The following is a 24,406-nucleotide window of genomic DNA, read 5'->3' on the forward strand; positions in this document are numbered from 1 at the left end:
GTGAGTTTAATCTATTTGTGTGGAACTAGCGTGTTTATAATGTTGAACAAAACACTGTATGGAAACTGAACTTTCAGTGGAGACTACTAGATACAGTGTATGAACCACTCCAAGAGCAAATCAACAAATCTAGATGTTACAAAGGTGTATCCAAAAACCAGTTCCATGATTATGAAATGACCCAGCCACCTCAAGGCTGTAAAATGTAGAGGGATGATTTTTGTGTGTGTGTGTGTGCATGCTCACCTGTGTGTAAGCATGTGCTTGTATGTGAGAACAATGTTATTTGTGGACTGGGGTTTTCTTCAGGGGAGGGGTGAAGCATGCTGAAGAGCATTATTCATAATATCCCCAAACTGGAAACAATCTATTTGTCCATCAATTGTAGAGTGGATAACTAAGTTAATGTTAATGTTAAAAAGCACAAACTGCCACTGCACATAACAATGTGGATGACTTTCCCAGACAATATTTAGTGAAGGGAGCCAGATGTCAAAGAGTACATAGTGTATGGAGTCTCTTCACATAAAATTCAAAACCTGGTAGAACTGATTTATGGTGCTAGAATTCAGAATGGTAGTTACCCTTGGGGAGTTAGTGACTGAGAGATGACACAAGGGAACCTGCTGGCATTCTGGATTGTACTATATGTTGATCTAGATGGTGGTTACATGTATCTGCAACACATTCAACACACATACATGCACACATGTATATGTGTGTGTGTGTATTTGTATAACCAAGGGAGAAGAGAATTTCAGGAAGAGAGCCTTCTTCCTCCCTCCCTCCCTCTTTCTTCTCCTTCCTTCCTTCTTTCTCACCCCCCCTTCCTTCCTTCCTTCCTTCCTCCCCCTCCTTTCCCCCCTTCCTTCTTTTCCTTCCTTCCTTCCTTCTTCCCTTGTAGGAGTTCAATCAACCAATACATCATCATTACTATAGTTTTCTTATGTTTTCAACAGAAATACAGCAATACCAAGTGCATGAGCTAAAAGCATGGCCATTATTCTGTCTTACTCAACAATACTTTATCCTTTTTTCTGAATCCATATTTACTGGGGCTTTAATCCTAAGGTCTACATCTTCAAAATAATGAAATATTTAAAAAGCTAACAGAAAACTCATGGATGACTATTCGATTTAAAATGATAGCAGAGGTTGGTGGTTTTGAAATCAGTTTACTTGTTGATTCACTTACTGTTTTTTTCACCTTAATTGGTGATAAAAATGTTCAGTTACTCTCTATCCCATCCATTGACTGTTTTACTATCTTTATTTTGACCTGAATCTAAAATTTTCCTGTTGATTTATGAAACTTCAGTGTTTCTCTTTAGATTAGTTTCCTGTGGCCAAATTACTGTGACAAATTACTGTAAATTTGGTGGCTTAAAACAACATTTATTCTCTCATAGCTTTGCAGTCTACAAATGTTAAATCAGTGTTTGCTGGGCTGAAGTCAGTGTGTTGACAGAGCTGCACTCTCTCCATTGGCTTGAGAGGGAGAATTCCTTCCTTGCCTGTTTCAGTTTCTGGTGCTGCCGACATTCCTGGGCTGGTGGCTGTGTCACTTGTTTCTGTCTCTGTGGCCTCAATGCCTTCTCTTTTTCTGTCTGAGTCAAATTTCCTTCTGTCTTTCTTTTATAAGGGTACTTGTGATTGCATTTAAGGCCCACCCTGACAATCCAGGATAATCTCTTCTATATCAACATCCTTAATTTAATCACCTTGGAAATAAGGTAATATTTATAGGTTCCAGAGATTGGGACCTGTTATCTGTGGGGCAGTCACTATTCTGTCTGCAATACCTCACCACCAAATTCCAAGTTCCATAGAAACAGAGCCCTTGTATGTCTTGTGTGTTCTCACTGCTTAAAACAACTGTGAATCAGAATGGCTGGCACATGGTAGGCATTTATGTAATATTTGTGAAATAAATCATTAATTGTAATGAATACATTTGAAGGCCTTCTTTTAGAATGCGGGAGTTCTGTTTTACTCCAAAAGACATACCTGATACCATTAGTCGGAATTTATAGTGAAGGGTTTCTGTTCAACTCAGAACAAATATTCTAATAAACAGGCTTACGTCCATAGTTCAGATTCCTTCACAGGGAATGAACTCCTTGTATTTGGATGTACTCCAACAGAGTTTGAATTATCATCTGTTAAAGATGCTAGAGAAGATATTTTAAAATTAGGTGGGAAGGTGGTAGCAGATAGCAGTCAGGTTTATCTTATGTAAGTACTTTTACTTCTTCATAGCTAAAGAACCCTAATCTCCTGAAATTTCTAGAATTCATCTTTAGACATTTTGTTAATTTATTGTTCTTATGACCACTGAAAAAGATTTCCCTAGTTTATGACCCTGTTGCGGGTTCTTATATTAGCTCCATATTTTCCTTTTCTGTGGATCAGCTCTATTGCTCTTTAGAATGGTAAGGCACCACATTGGAAGCTTTCAGTGCTAGGTAGCATGTTCTCTACACAAGAGAAATATATATTTTTAAAGATTTTTATTTATTTATTAGAGAGAGAGAGAGAGAGCATGAGCTGGGGGAGGGGGAGGGGCCGAGGAAGAGGGAGATAGATAAGCAGACTCCCCATTGAGCAGGGAACCTGATGTGCAGTTTGATCCCAGGACTCTGAGATCATGACCTGAGCTGAAGTTAGACTTGGGCTTAACTGACTGAACCACCTAGGCACACCTCCTTTTTTTTTCTTTTTAATTTACAAATATGGTTCCAAGTCTTCATATCTAATTTTCAACCTGGAATCTTGTCATAGATGGATAAAATATGGTCACTAAAATAATGCAATTGGCTTGTTTCGTGATGTCTCTCCATCAAAGCAGTTGTCTAGGAAATTAATGATAGGAAAATGCAAGGTTGTCTTCTAAATTTCCCTTCATATGAAACCACAGTGAAATTTAGAAGAATCGGTCTTAACAACCTCAGCTGAATCTAGTTTTGGGCCAAAGCATTTGTGCCAGTTAGGATGTTTCTATCTGCGAGTAATGGGATACACAGCCAAAGTGCCCTATAACAAGAAGCCTGGAAGGCTGTGGTAATTCCAAATATGTCCTCACCCAAATAATGACAGCAAGGGAAGGGAGGGGGAGATATTTCTTTCTGAATCTCTCCTTTTTCTCCTTCCTTCCTTCCTTCTTTCTCTATCCCTCTCTCTTTCTTTCTTTTTAAAAAAAGATTTTATTTATTTATTTGGCAGAGAGAGGGAACACAAGCGGGGGAGTGGAAGAGGGAGAAGCAGGCTTCCCGCTGAGCAGGGAGCCTGATGTGGAGCTTGATCCCAGGACTCGGGAATCATGATCTGAGCAGAAGGCAGATGCTTATCGACTGAGCCACCCAGGTGCCCATCCATTTTCTTTTTTAAAGAGAAAGGGAGAGAGAACATATTTGTGTGTGTGTGTGGGGGGGGATTATAGAGAGGGAAAGACAGAATCTTAAACAGGCTTTGTGCCCCGCTTGGAGCCTGATGACCTGGGGCTTGATCTCATGACCCCAAGATCATGATCTGAGCTGGAACTGAGAGTCTGAAGCCTAACTGACTGAGCTACCCAGGTGCCCTTCCTTCCTTTTTAATCAGGGAGGAAAATCTTTTCCAGATGTCTCCCAAAGGACATCCTCTTCTGTCTAATTGGTCAGAACTGGGTTACATAACCATTTCCATTAAGGACGAATAGAAAAACAAATTTCTGCAACATTAACTCCCTTTATGGACAAGAAGGGGTTAAATCTGTCTTCATTAGAAACAGAGTCCTCAAATCAATATTTATAAAGAACTTTGCAAAAACCCTTTCAGGTACTTTTCCTACTGATACTCGTTAAAAACTTGGTAATGTAGGAAATTGTTAGTGGTGGTGTTTGGGAGTAGGGAAAGTACTGGGAACTAATACTAACTGGGTAGCTACTGTTGGGGACTAATCCTACCTACAGATGAAGAAACCAGGCTCTACATGTTGAGACCTTTATGGCTGAGTGATACTGCTTCCTCCTCTAAAAATGAAAAGATACTAAATGCATGACACCACAATTTTGTGTGATCATGGGCTGATTAGTTATCAGTCCATCTAGATGTTCCATTTGAAAGGATTGTAGGTAGGAGTAAAGAGTTACAAGGCCCTAAAGTAAGAATCTGATGCCAAGTATAGTTTTAATATAGGACACCCCCCCCACAACGTGTTATGGGCCCAGAGTGAGAAGAAGTACACATTTGTGTAAGGATTGCTGATTTCTTGAGGTTTGCTGATCAAGGTCTTTTTTGGATAAGTGAAGTGCATTCCAATTTAAGTATTACTGGATATAGGTTAACTTAATGTCTTATGCAAGATTAATAATTGTATGTACATGCTTATATGCAGGGGCTATATCAATGCACAATAATACATAGGGGCCCTGCTGGCAAACATAATATATACATGCTTATATGAAAGGGGCATATCATTAATGTATAATATTATGATAGAGAATATTATGATAGAGAATATTATGGTAGAGAATATTATGATAGAGAAGACTGAACGACTAATTACAATTAAATGTAATCTACATAAGAAACCTGTCTAAGGTAACATCGCAAGGAAGAAGTGATGCTCCAATATGGACCATATCTACTGATAATGAAGAGGATAATTACACCTGTTAATTTTGAGTGTTACTAGTATATGCCAGGCATTGTGCTGTTATTTTACATTGAGTTCTTCATTTAATTTTCAACTTTATGAAGGAGGTGGTACCTCTATTTTATGGATGTAATTGTGGTTCAAGGTCACACATCTAGTAAGCATAGGTCTGTGATTAGAACTCCAGTGCTCCCTCTTGGACTGGGCATTTCTGAAAACTGTACTGCTTTTCCATTCTAATTCCTGCATTCTTTCCAGGACCACTGACTCTGAGCTAAGCTTTCTGTGCCTTAAGCTTATGCATCTGTAAAATGAGATAATTCTACCTACTTTATAGGGTTCTCATGAGGAATGAACCATGATCATCCCTGTAAAGTAATTAACAATGAGACAAGCATAGTAGGTTGGCATTATTATTATAGAATTTATGTTTATTGAAATTTTCTGTGACATCTTTTACCTACTCTACTGTACTAAGACAGTACAGCAATTCTTTTTTTTTTCTTTTAAAGATTTTATTTATTTATTTGACAGAGATCACAAGTAGGCAGAGAGGCAGGCAGAGAGAGAGGAAGGGAAGCAGGCTCCCTGCTGAGCAGAGAGCCCGATGCTGGCTCGATGCGGGCTCGATCCCAGGATCCCGGGATCATGACTTGAGCCGAAGGCAGAGGCTTAACCCACTGAGCCACCCAGGCTCCCACAGTACAGCAATTCTGAATACTTTTTGGGCTCAGGGCCTCTCTACACTCTTTTAAGAAATTACTGTAGACCTCGAAGAGTTTTTGTTCATAAACATTGTTCATTATTATCATTACTGCTTTGAAATTAATACTAAAATGTTTGGCACTCTATAACAAGCACATGATTCCGTAACTGCCAGAGTAATGCCATCATATACATCATGCATCCCCTGGAACACTTAAACTCGTAAGAGAATGAACACGAAAAAGGCAAAAAAAAAAAAAAAAGGTGTTTGTATTATTATGAAAATAATTTTGACTTTATTGGCGTCCCCCAGGGTTCCCCGGACCACACTTTGAGAACTGCTGCTCTAGGTTCCTTGCTTGATGAATGAACCATCAGATTCTGTTGTTCTGTCCAGGGAACCCCATGGTTTCAGAGGTCAAAACAAGAGGCAGCGCCAGAACCCTGTTCAACTGAAGGCCCCTACGGGCGCTTCCCCGCAGGCAGAACGGTCCTCGGCAGCCTCCGCGGCGCCCACGCTCCTCCCCGGGCGCGACCCCCGGCGCCCCTACCAACTCCGGGTGGAGGGCCAGCCTCAATGGGCTGCGCAGTCCACCGGCTTCCCGGGCGCCAGGAAACAGGCGCCGCCCCACCGCCTCTCCAACTCCGGGCTTCCATGGCAACCGGGGCGCGTGGCCCAGGCGACAACGCCCCCGCCTCGGGTTAAACCATTCGCTTCAGGGACATTCACAGGGGGTGATGGACACACGGGAATATGATAGAATGCCTGAATGCTACTGGGTTCCCATTTTTCTACCGGGTTTGAACGATATATTTTGTTTTTCTTCTTCACAGCTGCCTGTGCGAGAGTAGCGCCTGTCTCGCCAGATCAGTCCAAAGGCCTCCCCCGTCCCAGGCCCGGAAATGGGCCGGTTTGCTAGGGAGGCTCGCGTCCGCGCGAGTAGGCGCAGAGGAGGGGGCGCGCGACAGACGTAACGCGTGGGGGGCGGTGCGGCGCCCAGGGGAGGGGAGGTGGGCAAGATGGCGCCCGGCGAGTGATTCAGCCTACTTATGTCCAGCGGCCGCTGAGACTTCGGGGCGGGGGATTCTGCCCCCACTGCCTACCTTCCTCCTCTCCCCCGCCCCCGGAGACCCCCTGTTACCCTTCCTTCCTCTACCTCGGGGTGGGGGTGGGGGAGCGGGCCTGGTTCCCGGGACACCATGTCGGACTCTGAGGAGGAGACCCAGGACCGCCAACTGAAAATCGTCGTGCTGGGGGACGGCACCTCCGGGAAGGTCAGTCCTCCAGCGGGCCCGCCGTCTCCGGCCTGCAGGAACCCCGGCGCGGTCCCTGCAAACCCCAGCCTCCTCCCCGCCGCTCGGCGTCGCCTCGGTATCCCAAGGGCCGGGGCCCGTCCGATCGTAGCCTGGGGCCAGACACGAAGTAGGCGCTGGGTGAAGGCTGACTAGAGCCGTCTAGCTCTCCTTAAATTAAAAAAAAAAAAAAAAGAAAGAAAGAAAAAGAAAAAAAAAGTCACTTCCCAGCTCCTTGCCTGCGCGAACTCCTACTTCTTCAAGAGTCGAGCCAGCATCGCCCTCGTGGGAAGCTTTCCAGCTTCTTGCCTCTGAGGACTGGCAAAAATCTGCTCTTTTCACTTTAGTCCATGTCACACTTTGCCCCCCCCCCCCCCCCCCCTCCCCCTCCGCCCCCCTCCCATCCCCCCATCCCATCCCCGCACCGCCGGCCGCCTTACGTACCTACACTGCACTCCTAAGAACGTGGCTCTGGAATCAGATTCCCTGGGTGAGCACTGCCCCATCACTTACTACTGGTCGGGACACTGGAGGGCAAAATTGCTTCCCTAGTTGTGCTTCATCGGTAAGGTGGCTATTGATAGGGGTCGCCTCAGAGGGTGAAGTGTGCAAATACACATTCAGTGTGAAAATCCACATAAAGCTTTCAGAATATGGTGTGCACTCAGTAAACGCTGGCCGCTGGATCATAGCATCATACCTGTTCATCACTGCTCCCTCCAAGCACCGCACCTGTGAACACAGGCACTCATTCAGCAAATATCTATTGAGCGCTTAATTTAGGCTGATGCTGAGAGTACAGTTGCTATCGTGGCCGAGGGGATCCTTGCTTAGAGTCTAGTCTCCGGTGACGGTTGATCGAATAAATGAGACTGAGTGCTTGAGAATATCCGACAACCAGTCCCCTTACCTCTTCAGGCTGACGTTTTTAACTCTGGGTTGTGGAGCTCCCGAAGAATCATCTCTTGGTGCTTGCTCTTTAGGGAGGGTCCATGGGATCTCAAAACGGTGTGTAACCACCCCCCAAATAAAGTGAGGAGCCTCTGCCCGGGGTGTCTTCACACCTGTCGCTTCTGTCCAAGGCGCCAACACTGTTTCTGGGAATATTGCTAAAGTCTGTCTCCTTTCTTCTTCCCTCCCTTTTCCCAGCCAGGGTCTTCAGAAACGCAGGTTGTTATTGTTACCAGTTTCCGGCTCATGATTCCCCTTTACTGGTGTAGCTTGGACCCTGGTTTCTCTGGTGACGACTGCTCTTTGCATCTTCCCTGGCAGTTGGCCCTGCAGAGCTGCTCCAGTCTTTGGTTCTGAGATTTGAGTTCCTAGGGCACCTGGGAGAGTTGTCATTTATGTGCAAAATTTGGAGCATTCTGTTAATTTCTTTTCTTGCCTTTCCGGATGATATTTTGGTACTGATTTTTATTGCTGAGGAAAAACAAGCTAATATGCTCTGATTACCTTTAAAAGATTTTTGGGAAGAAACTTTTTGAATGTTTCAGTTGTTTTAAATAGATCAGTATTGTTTCTAACAGTCTTATTCAATAAAAATTTTGAGGTATATTTGTATGGTTTTCTTAATATTCAGTGTTCTTTTGAATACCTTCTAATTTTTCATTTCCTAAATCCTTTTATGGTCAACTCATAACTGAATTCATTTCCTGTTTAAAATTATAATGACAATCTGTAGCACTAAAACACTTGTTAAAAGAGACAAAAGTTGCCAGTTACAGTGGTCTATCATAATTCTTTAAATTTTTTACTTTTTCTTCCAGTATTTATCAGTTTCATACATGTGTTAGTTGAATTTTGTTCATAGTTTTTTATCTGAGTTTTTTGTTTAGCCTACCATGTTTTCTTCTTGTTGCTAATTTAGTGTGAATAATTACAGTTTTTCATCTCTGTCTAAAATTCTTTCTAGTGTAGGACAAGACATGATTTTTTCCCTTCCATATTATTGAGTTAGGACTATCATTCTGCTTAAAAGGGTAAGAGTGCTAACTGTTTATGGTGTTTGACTTAGTCTTTATCATCTTGACTAAACTTTTAAAACTGTAAAGGCATTTTCTGCCAGAGATTTTCAGACACAAACATCAGAAACCTAACCTTTATTTCAATATTTGTATATCAGGCTTTTTTCTTCTTCATGCCCTATTCTGCTCTCAAGTTACTGGCAGCTACCAACATTCCCATTCTGTTTCCTTTACTATCCTTTTATGAAGTCAGCTTCACTTTCATACTTATTTGTATCCTGATTGAACTCCTGGCTGTTTTTTCTAGCATTAGTGTCTCTTGTCAGTTTTAACTCATGGCATTTAAATACACATTGATGGAAGCAATAGAGTATTGATATAATCACTAATAATTTCTCCAAGAGAAGTTTAGCTCCTCCTTCTAGTAACATGTGTTTCTAGTTCTTTCTGTTTTGATTCATACTTTTGATTTTATTACATATTTCTTAAGATTTTTTTGAGGCAAAATATATATTTTTTTTCCTTTGGTATTACTAAATGTAGTATGGTAAAAATTGTTAGCAGAAGCTCACCAGACAAAACGATATAAAGAATCAGATAAAGATGTTTCACATATGGTAGATGATTGTTCACTTCATAATTGTTTAAGAAAGGTATTTATATAATGACTTGAGAGAAATTATTAAGTGTGAAAGAAGGCAGAAAGTCTAGAGAATTGAAGAGGAAGTGCCTACCACTGATTCAGTTGATTTTCTGTTAAATTTTTAGAGAATGTCCAGAGACGGTATAAGAATACACTTTAATATTCTCATGTTCTCACAGACCTGTATTTTTGACAGATTATACTTTATTCCAGTCAAAAAATCCTAGCTTTATGTGTGCCTCAAAAATGTGAGGGTAAGGCTTTCAGAATCTCGAAGTCCTGTTTCCAAGAAAAGAACCTTTGAATTTTTAAAACAATTCATTAACATAAAAATACTGAACTTTGAGAAGCTTACACGAAAGTGCAAAATTACCTTAAATGGCACTATGCTAATGTTACATGTGCCTTGAGTTTCTCTTTGTCTTATAAAAGTATAGCAACCATCCCTATATTAAACATTTTGAAATATCTGTAATAGTTAAATAGTGGCAGTTATTTTTCTCTGGAACTCTGAACCTCTTAACAGAAGATTTTGTACTCTGAGTTAAACACGCTCAATGGCATAAATAAAGATAAATGAAAAACAAAGAGTTTTAAAAAGGAATGCTTACCTTTTTTATTCCTGGCTCTCAGTTTTTATATTATTGTTACATGCTTTAGGAAGCCAAACAAATTTTCATTTGAGTGTAGTGAGTTTATTTCTCAGTGCCTAGCAGAACATCTTTCTTAGGGTGTTCAATAAATATTTGACCACATATCTTAGAAATTTATTACAAATGCTGAGTATTTAAATAATAAATGAATTAGACTTAGGGTGTGCAGATTGTCATTTGTGTGAAAAATATGGTTCTTGTGTCAAAAAGAATTTTAGGTCTTTTTGTTTGAAGAAATTGAAATTTGGCCAAGTTTCCTTTTGCATTGCTGCACTTATAATTAATTCTACTAAGGTGTCTTGGGAATTTTATTTTAGTTGATATCTAATTTTAACATTTAAAATAAAAAAGGGCAGTTTTCACTTAACTTTGGTAGTCTTTCTTAAAGAGCGTAAAGCTCTTTAAAAGCTTTCTGAAGCCGCCTTTCTTTTTGGTGAAGTTTACAAATAAATAGGGCATTTAAAATGTTTGAGAAACTTTTAAGTTATTGAGTTATTTCAGTTGTTTCCAGAATGGTTTTTATTCTGCTTTGATAGGAAATGGTACTCCAGAGTTTTGAATACAACTTTGAGTTGTTATTTAAAAATATGTAGAAATATGTGTATCTATTCTGGTTGCAATATTCTTGTGACTTAATCTTTATGGTTGTTGGATGGAAAATATTTTTGCCCACTTACTATTAGTCTTAAAAATACCAACTTCTTAATTTTAAAGATAAATATTACCTCAGTCATTCTGTAGTATAATTTTCATTAACTTCTTTAATATAGAGAAAAATTAGACATTTAAAGATACTTTTTTGTAAAGGAAAATTATATGAACAGACTTTCCTCCTTTTAATTAGTACTTATTGTTTCTGAGAGCACAAATATTCAGAGTATTTAGCCTCAGAAATGAAACTTAGAATTGTATTGAACTGATATATATGGATATTAAGGATTCAGATCTTTAGTCATGTTGTTTTAATTTTCTTGTTGATAAATCTCAAATTCTGATTTCCAGCAAGGAGAAGGAGCTTGACTATCAGGGGATTTCAAGAGATCTAACCTATTAGTCTATTGTCCCCACTGATAGCTGTTGGCAAGTGAAATTTACCTGGTGGAGTGTTAAGTCCCTCCTTGCTTTGTAACTGATTAGAACTGCTTAAAGTTGTTGGTTGGATTAATGGTAGTATAAATACTAAGATTACTTAATAAGGTTTAGTAATGACTTTATGTTTACATTTCTAAAACAAAGACATTAATTTTGATATTCTATGCATCAATTTTTTTAGACCTCCTTAGCTACGTGTTTTGCTCAAGAAACTTTTGGGAAACAGTACAAACAAACCATAGGACTGGATTTCTTTTTGAGAAGGATAACATTGCCAGGTAAGAGACTAAAAAATCTTAACATAGAAAATTGTACATATCTTACAATAATAGCAGAGATATATAAAATAAATTTGGGGGCTCTTTCTGCATGAAAATATATATAATTAGCAAATCTATCATAAGGAGGTTAACTTTGATCAGGATCTCCCATGAAGACATATTGTCCATGGGTGTGAGAAAAAAGTTTATATATTCCCCCATTCTCCCGCTGTTTTTGACCACTCCACACATTTTTCGAGAATAAACAATAGTTGCTTATAAAATTCTAAAAAGTTGAAAAAAGTCAAATGTTACACAATTATAAACAGATATTGTATAAACTAAATGTGAAAAGACTGGAAAGGATTATTTTTTTAAAATATTATTTTGATTAGCCTCTGCTTCAGTTTTTTGTTCAAGAGAAAGTTGGAACAGAAGTATAATGTAGCTATGGAACTTCTGTGCTCTAATATGTGAATGCTGTTTTATGCAAGGCAGCATGAAATTGCTGGCATTTAATAGACCACTAAAATTTAGGGTCCCTAGGCACTCATAAAAATACAGTTTGAGCATTCAAGATGTTTCAGTTCACCATGCAAAGAAACTATTTAGATGCCAGTTGCAGCACATTTTGTGGGAAATACAGGGAAATAATAACAAAAAGAGAGTGGTTTCTGTTTTAAGTTAGTTTCTGAACAATTGGGGCTTTAAAATGCTCTGTCCATTCATTTGTGATGGTTAAATTATATGTTTAAAGTATTTTATAAAAGCAGTTTATCTTGATTGACTTTCTAAACCAGTCCGTCTCTCTCCTCTCTGAGGAAACACATTTGAATAAAAACAGTTGCAAAGGTAGTGTTCAGATTCATATACTGGAGCGTGAGTGATATAGTGGGAAGGGGTTTAATAAATTCCAATATTATTGAAATATGTTAACCTCTCAAATACCCCATCTGTCAGACAACTCTCCATCAAAGTTTTAGAGCAGCTAATGAAAACTCTTGGTAATTGAAGGTATTCTGCTTATCTCACTAGTGGTATGCTCTATTATATTTTGTGATTGTCTGTATTCAGCTACCAATGAAAAATAAATTGAAAGAGTATGAGAAAAGAATTCCAACTTTGTTAACTAAGTTATTGTTCAGCAAGAGGCTTATGAGAAACATACGCATATTTTGTTTCATTTGTATTTCCTTTTAATGTATTCAGAACTGAAAAATCTCATTTTTATTATTCTCATTTGTGTGGATAGGTTAATGCTGCATTCAGAGTATTTATAGCAATTACTAGAAGAATATATACACAAGTCGTATAATATACATGCTGAAAGCTTATTTTTTACAACAGTTTTTTCAGAGATGCCAGTTGTACATAGAGAACCATCATATATCTAGTTATTGATTATTATTTTTGATGCTAACTAGCAAGAGCATCAGCTTTCTATACCATTAATGTTACTTAGTTTTTCTGACTTTTTTTTAGTTCAAAGCCTTAAATACAGGAACAAGCAACATTCAATCATTAAAAATATCTTAGGACTGGTTTTGGTTTTATAATAGGTGATATATACAAATGATGATTTCTGATCTGTTGCACAGTACTACCCATTTTAAAGTTTTATTAATTTGTAAAAAATATTTGGTATTTTTGAAATCAAAATTTATAGTATAATATTTTAGAGTTAGAAAGTACTTATATTAAAAATGACATTAGGAAATTTATACTCTTAATGAATATATATTTTAATGAATTCCTGATTAAATTTTTATTTGGAGGGGTAGAATTCCAGAAAAAAATTCTTTTTTTTTAAAGGCAGTTGGTTTTATGTTACTTCATGAACTCAAAATTGTGTTAGAAATTTCAGTAGGAAAAAATTGTTTTAATGTAACTTGATATTATATAATTAATACATACATTAAGAAATGAAGTAAATAAATTATAAGGTTCACAGTATATCCTTTACATATTTTAACATTAATTTTAATTCATTGTAGTGTCAAATGTAGGATGACTAATATTTGTATCATTTGCTAAAACATTACAGGCAGCATTATTGAATTTATAGTAAAGAACATACTAGGTGAATCTAATATTTGTGAAATATTCTAGTAAGTCTTCTGTCCATTCAGATTGTTAAACGTGAATACCTCCTGTCCATCTATTGACATTCTCTTCATGCAAGTTTTCAAGGTCATTACTTTGTAAATATTCATCCATTTTAGTATATTTCATGTTCCGGTATGCTGTATAGTCTGGATGCAACCACTGTGCAGAGTTTACTGCTTAAAATAGTGTATCTGTTAGTCAGAGATTCTGCTGATAGAGCTTCTTAAGAGCCTTAGTCAAAATACTTTCAGGAAGCTTGTGGGTACAGTCCAGTAAACAGCGTTCTACTGTGAGAAGGATTTCTAAGTCTTTAGTGCAAGAAGTGGGCAGACTTGTGTTTTTAGTTCCATCTTGACTATGCAGCACTTTAAGTAAGGTTAACCAAGGCACCAAGTGTACTTTTACAAGGTCACTGTTGAATCCTCTTGGTGGCTTTGATTCATACCAAAAGCAGCTTACCTGTATTTTGTCACCTCATTTACTTTATTTTTTTCCACTGGTTACATGTCATTTCTTACTGGGTAGCGGGAATTTTGTAGCATTTTGCACTTGAGATTAGATTGCTGACAATCTCCTTAATGTTCTTTATTAGTAGGAAATTTATATCAGATGTATTCTTGATTTTTTAAAAAAATTTTACAGTATTGATTATTTGAATACTATTTTAATAGGTTATTAGGTATGTCATTTTGAAAATATACATGGCAGCTTTATGTATTTATATTTAGGGAAGTTAAAATGAATATTGATTAGAATTCCATCTTTATGTGATTTTGTTTCCCAAATAGGGAAATTTATTTTTATTTTTATGTGTTAATAATCCTAAAATCCACATGTAGAAGTTAAAAATATATTTCTAGACATATGAAACAAATAAGAAGCAAGTATCATTTGTGGAAGCTATAATGATGGCAGAAGTGGGTTTTTTTGGCGGGGGCTAGCATTGTCGATTATCAGTAACGCATAACTATTTTTATTTCTGAGGCACCAGAATATGTATATTAAAAAAAACAAGCCAACAACAACAGTGTTTATATAGAAAGGTATGAATTTAAAAAATATCTGCAAAACATGAATATAAATATAAACTCAGATGGGAGGCAACTGAATATATGATTTAGTCTTAAAATGATGTAGTGAGGATTTGGAAACATGAATATCATGCTTGTAAAGTTTGTAGCTAAGGTGTTCACAATAACTAATTCAAATTGGATCTGACTATCAGAATTTAAAGGCAGAAAAGCTTTATATTTCTTGATGCAAAGCCAAGTGATAGGATTTATTGGCCTTGAAGAAAATGGTATTAAACACCTTATATGAAGTATTGCCTACAATCTTACCAGAAGAAAGTTAATATTGTTAAGCACTGTTTTGTTTTTTTTTTTAAAGTAAACAAATGACTGTAAAGAGTCTGCAAGTAAAATGAATAGAGTACTGCCTCTTTATCTAGGTGCTTCTTGAAGCGATTTAAAATACTACTAGTGACCGCTAGTCCTTTCTCACCTGCTTAGTGTGAGACAGTGTCATAGAATGAGTTCAGCTTTGAAACTTGAAAAATTTAGATTTTTAAGTAAATGAGTTTATTCCAGTTGTTGGATAAGTCTTATTTAGGTCGTGCATTTTGGTTTTCATCTTCACAGAACTCTAAGAACATTTTCGTCATTACTCTGTGAGTGTTGAAAGTGTGTGTATGTGAGAATGATGACTGGTGATAAACTTCAGGAGCTCTCATTAATGCTAATGGAAGTTCCTCATGTAAATCCTTTGCATGTTGGCAGATGCAACAGACCTACCTCAAAATAATGGAAAGATTGTAATACAAAACCAACAAAACTTAGAGTTAAGGGTAAAGCTTGGCTGGTTAATCCATTGTTATACTTGCTTTTTAGTTGAATGATGTGACTAACATTCTCTGATTTTAGTGTTTGGCATTGGCATAAAAATTCATGTCTTTATAATCTTTTTCATTATTGTTTTTGAAGTGAGAAGATTTTTTTTCGGTTGTCTTATGTTTTTATTTTGACTTTTTCTGATTTGCAAATCATTCAGGAAGGTGCATTTTTTAGTGTGAGAGCTCATTTTGAAGATACTAATTGAGACTTTGTCTTCTTTGGAGAAAACTGCATCATTAGGAGAAATACTTTGAAATGTTAAACTAGAAAGTATATTGGACATGGTCTTTAACTTTTGGGATTATGGATTCATAAGGGAGAATAGTTTATCTCATAAATTTTTGTATCAGGCAAATACTTTGCAAAATAGATGAATTTTAAAGATTGCTTTTTAGTGCCTTTTTTTTTTTTTTAAAGATTTTATTTATTTATTGGTTAGAGAGAGAGAGAGAGCACAGGCAGACAGAGTGGCAGGCAGAGGCAGAGGGAGAAGCAGGCTCCCAGCCCAGCAAGGAGCCTGATGTGGGACTTGATCCCAGGACATTGGGATCATGACCTAAGCTGAAGGTAGCCACTTATTGGACTGAGCCACCCAGGCATCCTGCTTGCTTTTTAATATTTTTAAATGCTTTTATAATGTTTGTATGGGGAGGATTTGTTCTACCATTTTATGAAGGATTTGAAGCACATATTATGATTTGTTTCAATGGAAATGCTTTGAACAGTAAATGCATCATAATGTTTAGTGAAATACTGGGTATGTATCCTACATCTGTTCTGAAGAGGGCTGTCATATGTGTTTATATTTTATAGAACAAATTTGAAAATATGTGGTTTTAAAAATTATGTTTCCTATTGCACATAAATGGGTGACATTTAAATTTTAAAAGTGCATTAATTTGAGATGAAACTCTGGGTCCATTTTTGTAGTCTATTGTTAATCTGTGAGTATTAGAACCTGTAGAGTTTAGAGTTTACAGTAAAATTCATTATGTGCTATAGGGTAGGTTAATATATAAAGTTCTATTTTTATTTTTAATTTATATGTTTTTACCCCCCGTACAAGTGTTCTATCATCCTATTTTCTGTTTAAGAAAATATTTTTTAAAGTTTTGAGCAGTTTATGAATTAAAGCTTTTTTTATTTTGGTAGTAATCGTAAATATGGTTCTGTAGAAGTGGGGTAAAAGTATAAACCTACATTCTCTATTATAATTTCTTTTGACAATATTATTTTATAGTTCCAAATATCTGACCATATGAACATGCAGAATAAAAGGCAGATTAGGGTCAAATAAATAAATAAAAATCTTAAAAATAAATAGCAGATTAGTTCCACAGTTTATCATTGTGACTTTGAATTCTTTGGAACTGTATTCAGTTGTTATTTTGTTACTTACCTTTTCTGCATTCTTGTTTTTATATTCAAGGGAACTTGAATGTTACTCTCCAAGTTTGGGATATAGGAGGACAGACAATAGGAGGCAAGATGTTGGATAAATATATCTATGGAGCACAGGTATGACATAAATTCTATGATTATTCCAGTTCTAAAAATACTCTTCTCAAGCACATACAAGTGGGTACACGCATACATAAACACACACACACACACACACACACACACACTCTGTATCTCTCTGTAACTTGATTTTTATCTGATATGTGGAGAGACTGATTTTATATTTTATGCATATTCATTTTTCTCTTAAAAGATACATTTCAGATTTTTGTGTCTGGCTTTTTTGTTGTTTAATTTTTTCTGCTTTAAACTGAGTACATTCAAAGTGATATTAGATAAAAAAGAATTGCTGGACAGAGATTTGTGGGAAGCCACAGTTCTTTGTTTTGTTCACCTATTTGGTAAAATGAGTTTTGAAGGGGCACCTGGGTGGCTCAGTGGGTTAAAGCTCTGCCTTCAGTTCAGGTCATGATCCCAGGGTCCTGGGATGGAGACCCACATCGGGCTCTCTGCTCAGCAGGGAGCCTGCCTGCCTGCCTCTCTGCCTACTTGTGATCTCTGTCAAATAAATAAATAAAATCTTAAAAAAAAAATGAGTTTTGAGAATAATAATCTCTTTCCTCTTTGTCCTTTAAAGTCTACCTTCAGGGGTACATATTGGATTTTTTAAAAAGATAAACATTACATTAGTCAAGCTTCTCATAATATTTGACTCTGAATGTCAAATAAAGTAACTTTTTATTGTTTATAGATTTATCTAGTTAGTGGAGAGTAGGAAGATTTTGTGAATCTCAGGGCAAATAATACAAAATTAACAAATTTTTCTTCACTAAAAATTGAGGGTATGTAATTCTCTCATTTTTACCTTTCCATCATTTAAAAACTTATTATTTGATTTATGTAAATTTGTTTATAAATAGAAAATTATATATAAAATTAATGTTGACTTGAAGTTGACATGATATAAATATCCAAGTATATTTATAAATATACTGTTATAATGAGGGACTGTTAAAGTATATAATCAGTGACATTTAGTGCATTCACAATGTTATGTGACTGTTCTTCTAAATAATTTTTTTGTAGTGTTTTATGCTATTATGTAATTGCTTAAAAATCAGACATTATTGGTCAAATCTGTAGAAATTAAAAAAAATTTCATCTTTTTTAGGGATCCTGAGTTTAGTAAAATATCTGTATTCTCTTCTGATGTCCCTCATATCTTATGAGAAAGAGCATGTTATATTCCATCTTATAAGTTGTCAAATAAGATTTCTGTTTTGAAGGTACATATGACATTTTTTTCTTGCCTTTTATTGTTTATACTTTATAATTTGTGTGAATGTTATAAGACTGTATCTTGTTTAATTGAACAGCAATGTAAGTACAGTATTTCTGAGAAGTTCATGAACATTTTCATCAAATTGTGCCAGGAAACTATGAATTCTAAAATAATCAAAATGAATTATCATAAACTAATGAAAATATTCTTAATTTTCTCTGCTTTCCAGAGATTCTAAATTAGGTTATACAAACAAAATACATGAAGTACATTTTTCTAAGTATATGTAAATTTTTTATCTAGGCCAGAGAAGCTCTGAGGACAATTCACTACCAAAAACTGAGGGGAATGTTACTTTTCAGAAACATTGCTTTCAAAAACGTTCCAATAGCATTTTAAGATTTTTAATAATTTTATATAGTCATATAATTATTCTTCAAAGTATATCTATACTGTTTCTAGAGTTCTTATAGATGCTTATATCGCTCATCTCATGAATACTTTGCATTTTGGTATAAATGTTACAGGATAGAAATTGCTCAGAAATGATGTTTTGTCAGGCTGTTTTGAGGACATCAGTTTAATGTATTATTTAGGATTGTGGTTTAGGTTCTCTAACTTATGTATTGTATATAGAAAGAATTATCTTATACATATCTGGGCTATTAAGCTAGTGAATCTATTTTTCTTAAAGCATTTCTGAACATCAAGAAGCTTATTGGTAGGCTGGGAATGAACTTAGATTCAAGTAGAACTGTTTTACCTTGTTTACATTTTACCCCCAGTAGCATTAAACTTGAGCAATCATCTATTGAATAGTGTTAGTTGAATCAAAATTGGATTGACACTCAAGAAAGAATTAGTGAGGTATTTTGACAAGAACTAGTTCTAAGAATCGAAGTATTTCCCAGTTAAATTCCCAGATTTTAAATTAACTTAAAATTTTCTAGGAGTCCTCAGAAAGATGTTATAGGCTATTTTTCATACTGGTTACAAGCAAACACAGAGTACATAGTGTTTAGTGCCCTGTAACCTGTGGCTAACAGAGGCTAATAACAAACCTCAGAGAAGGACTGGGTGTTTCATTTTTGTAGCTCTTTCCGTCCTGGAATCTAAGTGGTTTGCAAACACTGCCTTACTGAGCATAAACTCAATGAAGTGTAGTCATTTGTGAGGCAGAACATAACTACTATTATGTGCCAGTGCCCCACACAGATGAGCCAGCCTGTTAACCACCAACAAAAGGATTTGGTTGCCCACATGATGCCCACATGATGGGGAGAGAGCGCATCGCAAAGCTGGACTCTCTGACACCAGCTGTCTTTTACTGTGCATTTCTTACTTGGACATTTGCCATCTTATAACTGATTATACAGACCTCTCTTGCATTAGTGTTTCTTCTTATAGGTTATACTTACGGAGCAAAGCCTATCTTGTAAGTACTGTGGTACAATCTATATGTTTTAACACATTTCCACATATAATTAAAAGCTAAAGTAGATTATTTGTTGTACAAATCAGGGAGGAAAAAAACACCTGTATTACGGAAACTGGGAAGCTTTCATTTTGTGGAAGGTTAAATTGTGTGTGTATTGTGCCTGTTAAATTTCTGAACTAAATCTGTGGAATAACTTACAGTATTTAGATAAGTTATTGTCTTTGAAAGTTCAGTATTCCTTTGAAAATGCTATCTATATGGTTAATGGTTCATCATGTTCATTAGATATGGTGATAAGTGAAAATAGATGAAAACAAAATGCTGTATGAAGAAACTTTATGTAATATTTACTCAAAGTCTTATGATTTATGTCTTATAAGTCTTATGGTTTACTCAAAGTCTTATGTGGTTTATAAAGAGAAGGGGTGATAGTGTCTTCTAGTAATTGCAGGCAGAAAAAGTGAAGTTAAGGCATAGAAAATATAGGGAATTTTTGTTGAAGAATTTGAAGATATAGAAGGATTTCCAAAAGTCACATAGCAAAAAGATTTGGGATGAAGAGGAGCAGTTTGAGGGTAAATCAGGGAATGCAAGCACAGAACAGTGTAGGGAAGAGATACAGGAGAAAGATGAATGGAAGGTAGGTAGGTGATAAAAGTGCATCAGGAACGTGAGACATGGAGATGGGTTTCAATGGCCTTAGGGTTGCCAAGAAAAATACTTGTAGCAGTTTCTGGTAGATTGCTTCAGTTGTTGCCAAGTTGTGTTGCATTTCTGAGAGATTTATACTTTCTTGTGGCTGAGAAGATTCTGATAGTTTTCTGGAAGCAGTCAGAAGAGGTCCGGATTGATGGATGTGGTGAGAGAATCAGGGCTTTGATGGTGCTTGTGTTATAGGCTCCTGAAAAGGTGAGTACTTAGACATATGACTTTGGTGTGTGCTGAAGCTGGTGGGTAGAGGCGTTGGCGTTAGTCAGTGGCTGCTTGTATGAGTTTTGGTCAGTTGTGTCTTTCAAAGAAGTGCCTTTCATCTCTGTGATCAACCTTTTGGCCATAGAGTTGTTTATATTACTCCCTTACTATTCTTATAATGTCTGTGGGAGTAATAGTGATATCCCCTCATTAATTTGAATTTTCTCTTCCCTTCTCTCTCTTTTTTGGTTAATCTGGCTGGAGGTTTACCAGCTTTTGGTTTTGTTGATCTTCTCTATTATTGTCTTCTTTTAAATTTCACTGATCTCTGCTCTAGATTTTTTTTTTTTAATTTGTTTATTTGACAGAGATCACAAGTAGGCAGAAAGGCAGACAGAGAGGGAGAGGGGGAAGCAGGCTCCCCGCTGAGCTGAGAACCCGATGTGGGGCTCGATCCTAGGACACTGAGACCATGACCTGAGCCGAAGGCAGAGGCTTTAATCCACTGAGCCACCCAGGTGCCCCTCTCCTCTAGTTTTTATGATTTTTTTTTTTATTCTGCTTTCATTAAGCCTAAATTGCTCTTCTTCCTCAGTTTCCTCAAGTAGAAGCTTAGATCATTGATGTTTCTTCTTTTCTAATATATGCATTCAATGCTATATATTTTCCTCTGAGCACTGTTTTTGCTATATCCCACAAGTTTTGATAGGCTGTGTTTTTATTAATTTATTTTAAAACTTCTCTTGAGACTTCTTTTTTGACCCATGTGTTATTTAAAAGCATCTTGTTTAATCACCAAATATTTTGAGTTTTTCCAGCTGTCTTTCTATTATTGATTTCTGGTTTAATTCCTGTGTAGTCTAAGAACATAGTTGGTATGATTTCTATTCTTATAAATTGGTTAAAGTATATTTTAAGGCCCATAATGTAGTCTGTCTTGGTGAATGTTTCATGTGAGTTACTGCTTGTCAGCTGCTTAATGTATCAGTCAGTGAAAAAGGGGCGTTCAGGTCTCCTGCAGTACTAGTGGGTCTGTGGATTTACAGTTCTGTCAGTTTTGGCATTACATATTTTGATACTCTGTTGTTAGGTGTATACACATTAAGGATTGTTATGTCTTCTTTGAGAATTGATCCCTTTATCATTTTATACCTAATGCCTTTCCTTATTCCAAAGTCTGCTTTGTCTGAAATGAATATGAATACTCCAGTTTTGTTTTCATTAGTGTTAGCATGGTATTTCTCTATCCCTTTACTTTAATTTGTATTTTTATATTTAAAGTGAATTTTCTGTAGGCAATGTATAGTTGAATCTTGGTTTTTCCATCCCCTCTGATAATCTGTCCTTTAATTGGTATATTTAGACTATTCACATTTAAAGTGATTATTGATACAGTTTGGTTAATTTCTGTCATATTTGTTTTCTATTTCTTGTGCTAGTCTTTTGTTTTCTTTTAAACCTTTCTTGCTTTTATTGTTTTATTTGAGCATTTTAACTCTTCTCTTAATCTTTCAGTTATATGTAAATACATTTTTTTAAGCAGTTGCCCTGGAGTTTTCAATATATATTTTTAACTAGTTTAAGTCCACCTTCACATAGCACTGTATTGCTTTGCATGTATAGTTCAGATACTTCATAAAAGCATTATTCTTAATCCATCCCCTCATCCCCTATGACATGGCTCTCATTCATTTCACTTTACCCATATGCTATAATCATTATACATTGTTACTATTATTAAACATTTTGTATTTTAGATCATGTAAGAATAAGAAAAATAAATGCTTTTATTTTACTTTTACTTACTCCTTTTCTAATACTCTTTCTTTCTTCCTCATATCAGAGAGATCATATGATAATTGTCTTTCTCTGATTGACTTATTTCGCTTAGTTCTTGTATGTTGTTTACCTTTTCCATTGGAACCTTTTTAAAAATATTTATCATTATTTGTTTTAAAGTCCTGATCTGATCATTCCAAAATCCATATCATATTTGAGTCTGGTTCTAAGGTTTACTTTTTCCTTCAAACTGCCTTCTCATTTATTTTTATTTATTTTTAATTTTTAAAATATTTTATTTATTTATTTGACACAGAGAACACAAGCAGGCAGAGTGGCAGGCAGAGGCAGAGGGAGAAGTAGACTCCCCACTGAGCAAGGAGCCTGATGTGCAGGACTCGATCCCGGGACCCTGGGATCATGACCTGAGCCGAAGGTAGACCCGTAACCGACTGAGCCACCCAGTCATCCCATTTTTTTTTTTTTTTTTTTAAGGCAAGCTATGATGTATAGAGTAATAAGAACTCAGGTAAATAGGGCTTTAGTGTGAGGTTTTATGCTAATTAGCTAGGAGTTGGTCTGTGTTTAATGTTTGCTGAGGCTCTAGGTACTGGAGACATCCAATTCCTCTAGTGTTCTTGTTTTTTTCTCCCTTTTTGGGCACCTCAAAAAACTCTTCCTCAGTTGAGGTTTGTGTTTTGCAGCTCTTTCAAATGTAATATACTGCTATTAGGCTGGAACCCTGTTGGTGTTGTGGTAAAGTATGGAGGCAGGGAAGCATTCTATACGCTTTGATTAAGTCACAGTCTTATATTGGCCTTGTGTCCCCGGGCTGTGACCTTCACATGTGTTTATTAGCTCTTCCTACTCAGGTGAGAGAGGATGGCTAGAGGGGGCTGGAGATGGGAACTGTCTTTCCTCTAGGTGATGTAAGACACTGGTTAAGCATTTTTTCCTAGACAGTATGCCCCCCCCCCCCTTTTTTGTGGATAATACTCTGGGGGTATGTTACAATGGTTAATTTGTCTCTTATCATGTCAGGACCATGTGGGGGATATTCCTTGATGCTTTACCATAAGGATCTGATAGGATTTCTGGAGGTAAAATCTGTGAAAGTGTAAGAGTACTCCCATACTGTGTCACCTGGAGTTTTTCATTCTCAAAGTGGATCATATGCAGCCTCCAGCAGTTTATTGAAATTATCATTTAAGTGTTCCCACCCTTTACTGGCTATAGTGGCTTCTGTTCAGGTAAACATATTTTGGCTGTGACTCTTTCAATTCACCTGTCTCCCAGATTTCAGGGTGCAAACTCAGTTCTCTGTTTTGTCAAAGAGAAGTCATTGATTTTTAGTTTGTTTAGATTTTTTTCTTACTATAAGGACAGACATGATGACTTTCAGGCTTTTTTACAGGTCAGAGTTGAAACTGAAAATTCTAGAACACTTCTGTGTTTTAGTGTCTTTTCTGTTTTCTCATTTTCCCTTTTCAGATTTTGACCACATTGGTGTAGGTCAGAACTGGTGAAGGATTGTCATGTTAGGAGCAAAGATGGAATCACAGTTTTTTACATTAAGTGTTATTGAGAATGGGATTTATGAACAGATGTTTTGGTTGATGGATAGCTAGATTAATGAAAGGCATTTATCCTTCTGCCTTTCTTATGAGTTCTGGAAGATTCATAGGTATTGCTCTCTTAAAAATATTGGACACACTGATCTAGATCAGGAATTGGCAAACTTCTCCTTAGAGAACCAGATAGAAAATATTTTAGGTTTCACAGGCCATTTTGTCTCTGTTGTAGCTACCCAGTTCTGCAGTTATAGTACAAAAGCTGCCATTGATAATACTTAAATAAGTATGACTGTATTTCAGTGAAAATTTATTTACAAATATGGGCTTTGAGCTGAATTGACCTGGGGACCATAGTTTACCAATTCCTATAGTATCTAATTTAAATTTTTAGAAAAGATCGTATTTATTTATTAGAGAGCGCATAACCATGAGTGGGGGGAGGGGCTGAGGGAGAGGGAGAAGGAGAAGCAGACTCTCAGGGGGCCTGATGTGGGCCTCAATCCGAGGACCCTGGGACAGTGACCTAAGCCGAAGGCCAACAGTTAACTGAGTGAGGCACCCAGGTGCCCCCATTTTTTTTTTTTTAAGATTTTATTTATTCATTTGACTGACAGAGATCACAAGTAGGCAGAGAGGCAGGCAGAGAGAGAGGAAGGGAAGCAGGCTCCCTGCAGAGCAGACAGCCGGATGCGGGGCTCGATCCCAGCACCCTG

The 24,406-nt window shown here is 36.6% G+C and overlaps 1 protein-coding gene across 3 annotated transcripts in view; it reads left to right on the forward strand.

The window, feature by feature from the left end:
* Positions 1–6,345: 6,345 nt before the first annotated feature.
* Positions 6,346–24,406, forward strand: part of RAB28 (RAB28, member RAS oncogene family) — a 104,084-nt gene continuing 86,023 nt past the window's right edge. For all 3 annotated transcript variants that reach the window (XM_032854932.1, XM_032854948.1, XM_032854941.1), the window contains exons 1-3: positions 6,346–6,616; positions 11,171–11,267; positions 16,677–16,765. In XM_032854932.1, the coding sequence (XP_032710823.1) occupies positions 6,542–6,616; positions 11,171–11,267; positions 16,677–16,765 (261 nt within the window). In that variant the 5' untranslated portion in view covers positions 6,346–6,541. The remainder of the gene's footprint in view (positions 6,617–11,170; positions 11,268–16,676; positions 16,766–24,406) is intronic.

Source organism: Lontra canadensis, unplaced genomic scaffold (genome assembly GCF_010015895.1).
Source record: "Lontra canadensis isolate GAN:19392208 unplaced genomic scaffold, GSC_riverotter_1.0 scaffold1, whole genome shotgun sequence".
NCBI classification, from domain to species: Eukaryota; Metazoa; Chordata; class Mammalia; order Carnivora; family Mustelidae; genus Lontra; species Lontra canadensis.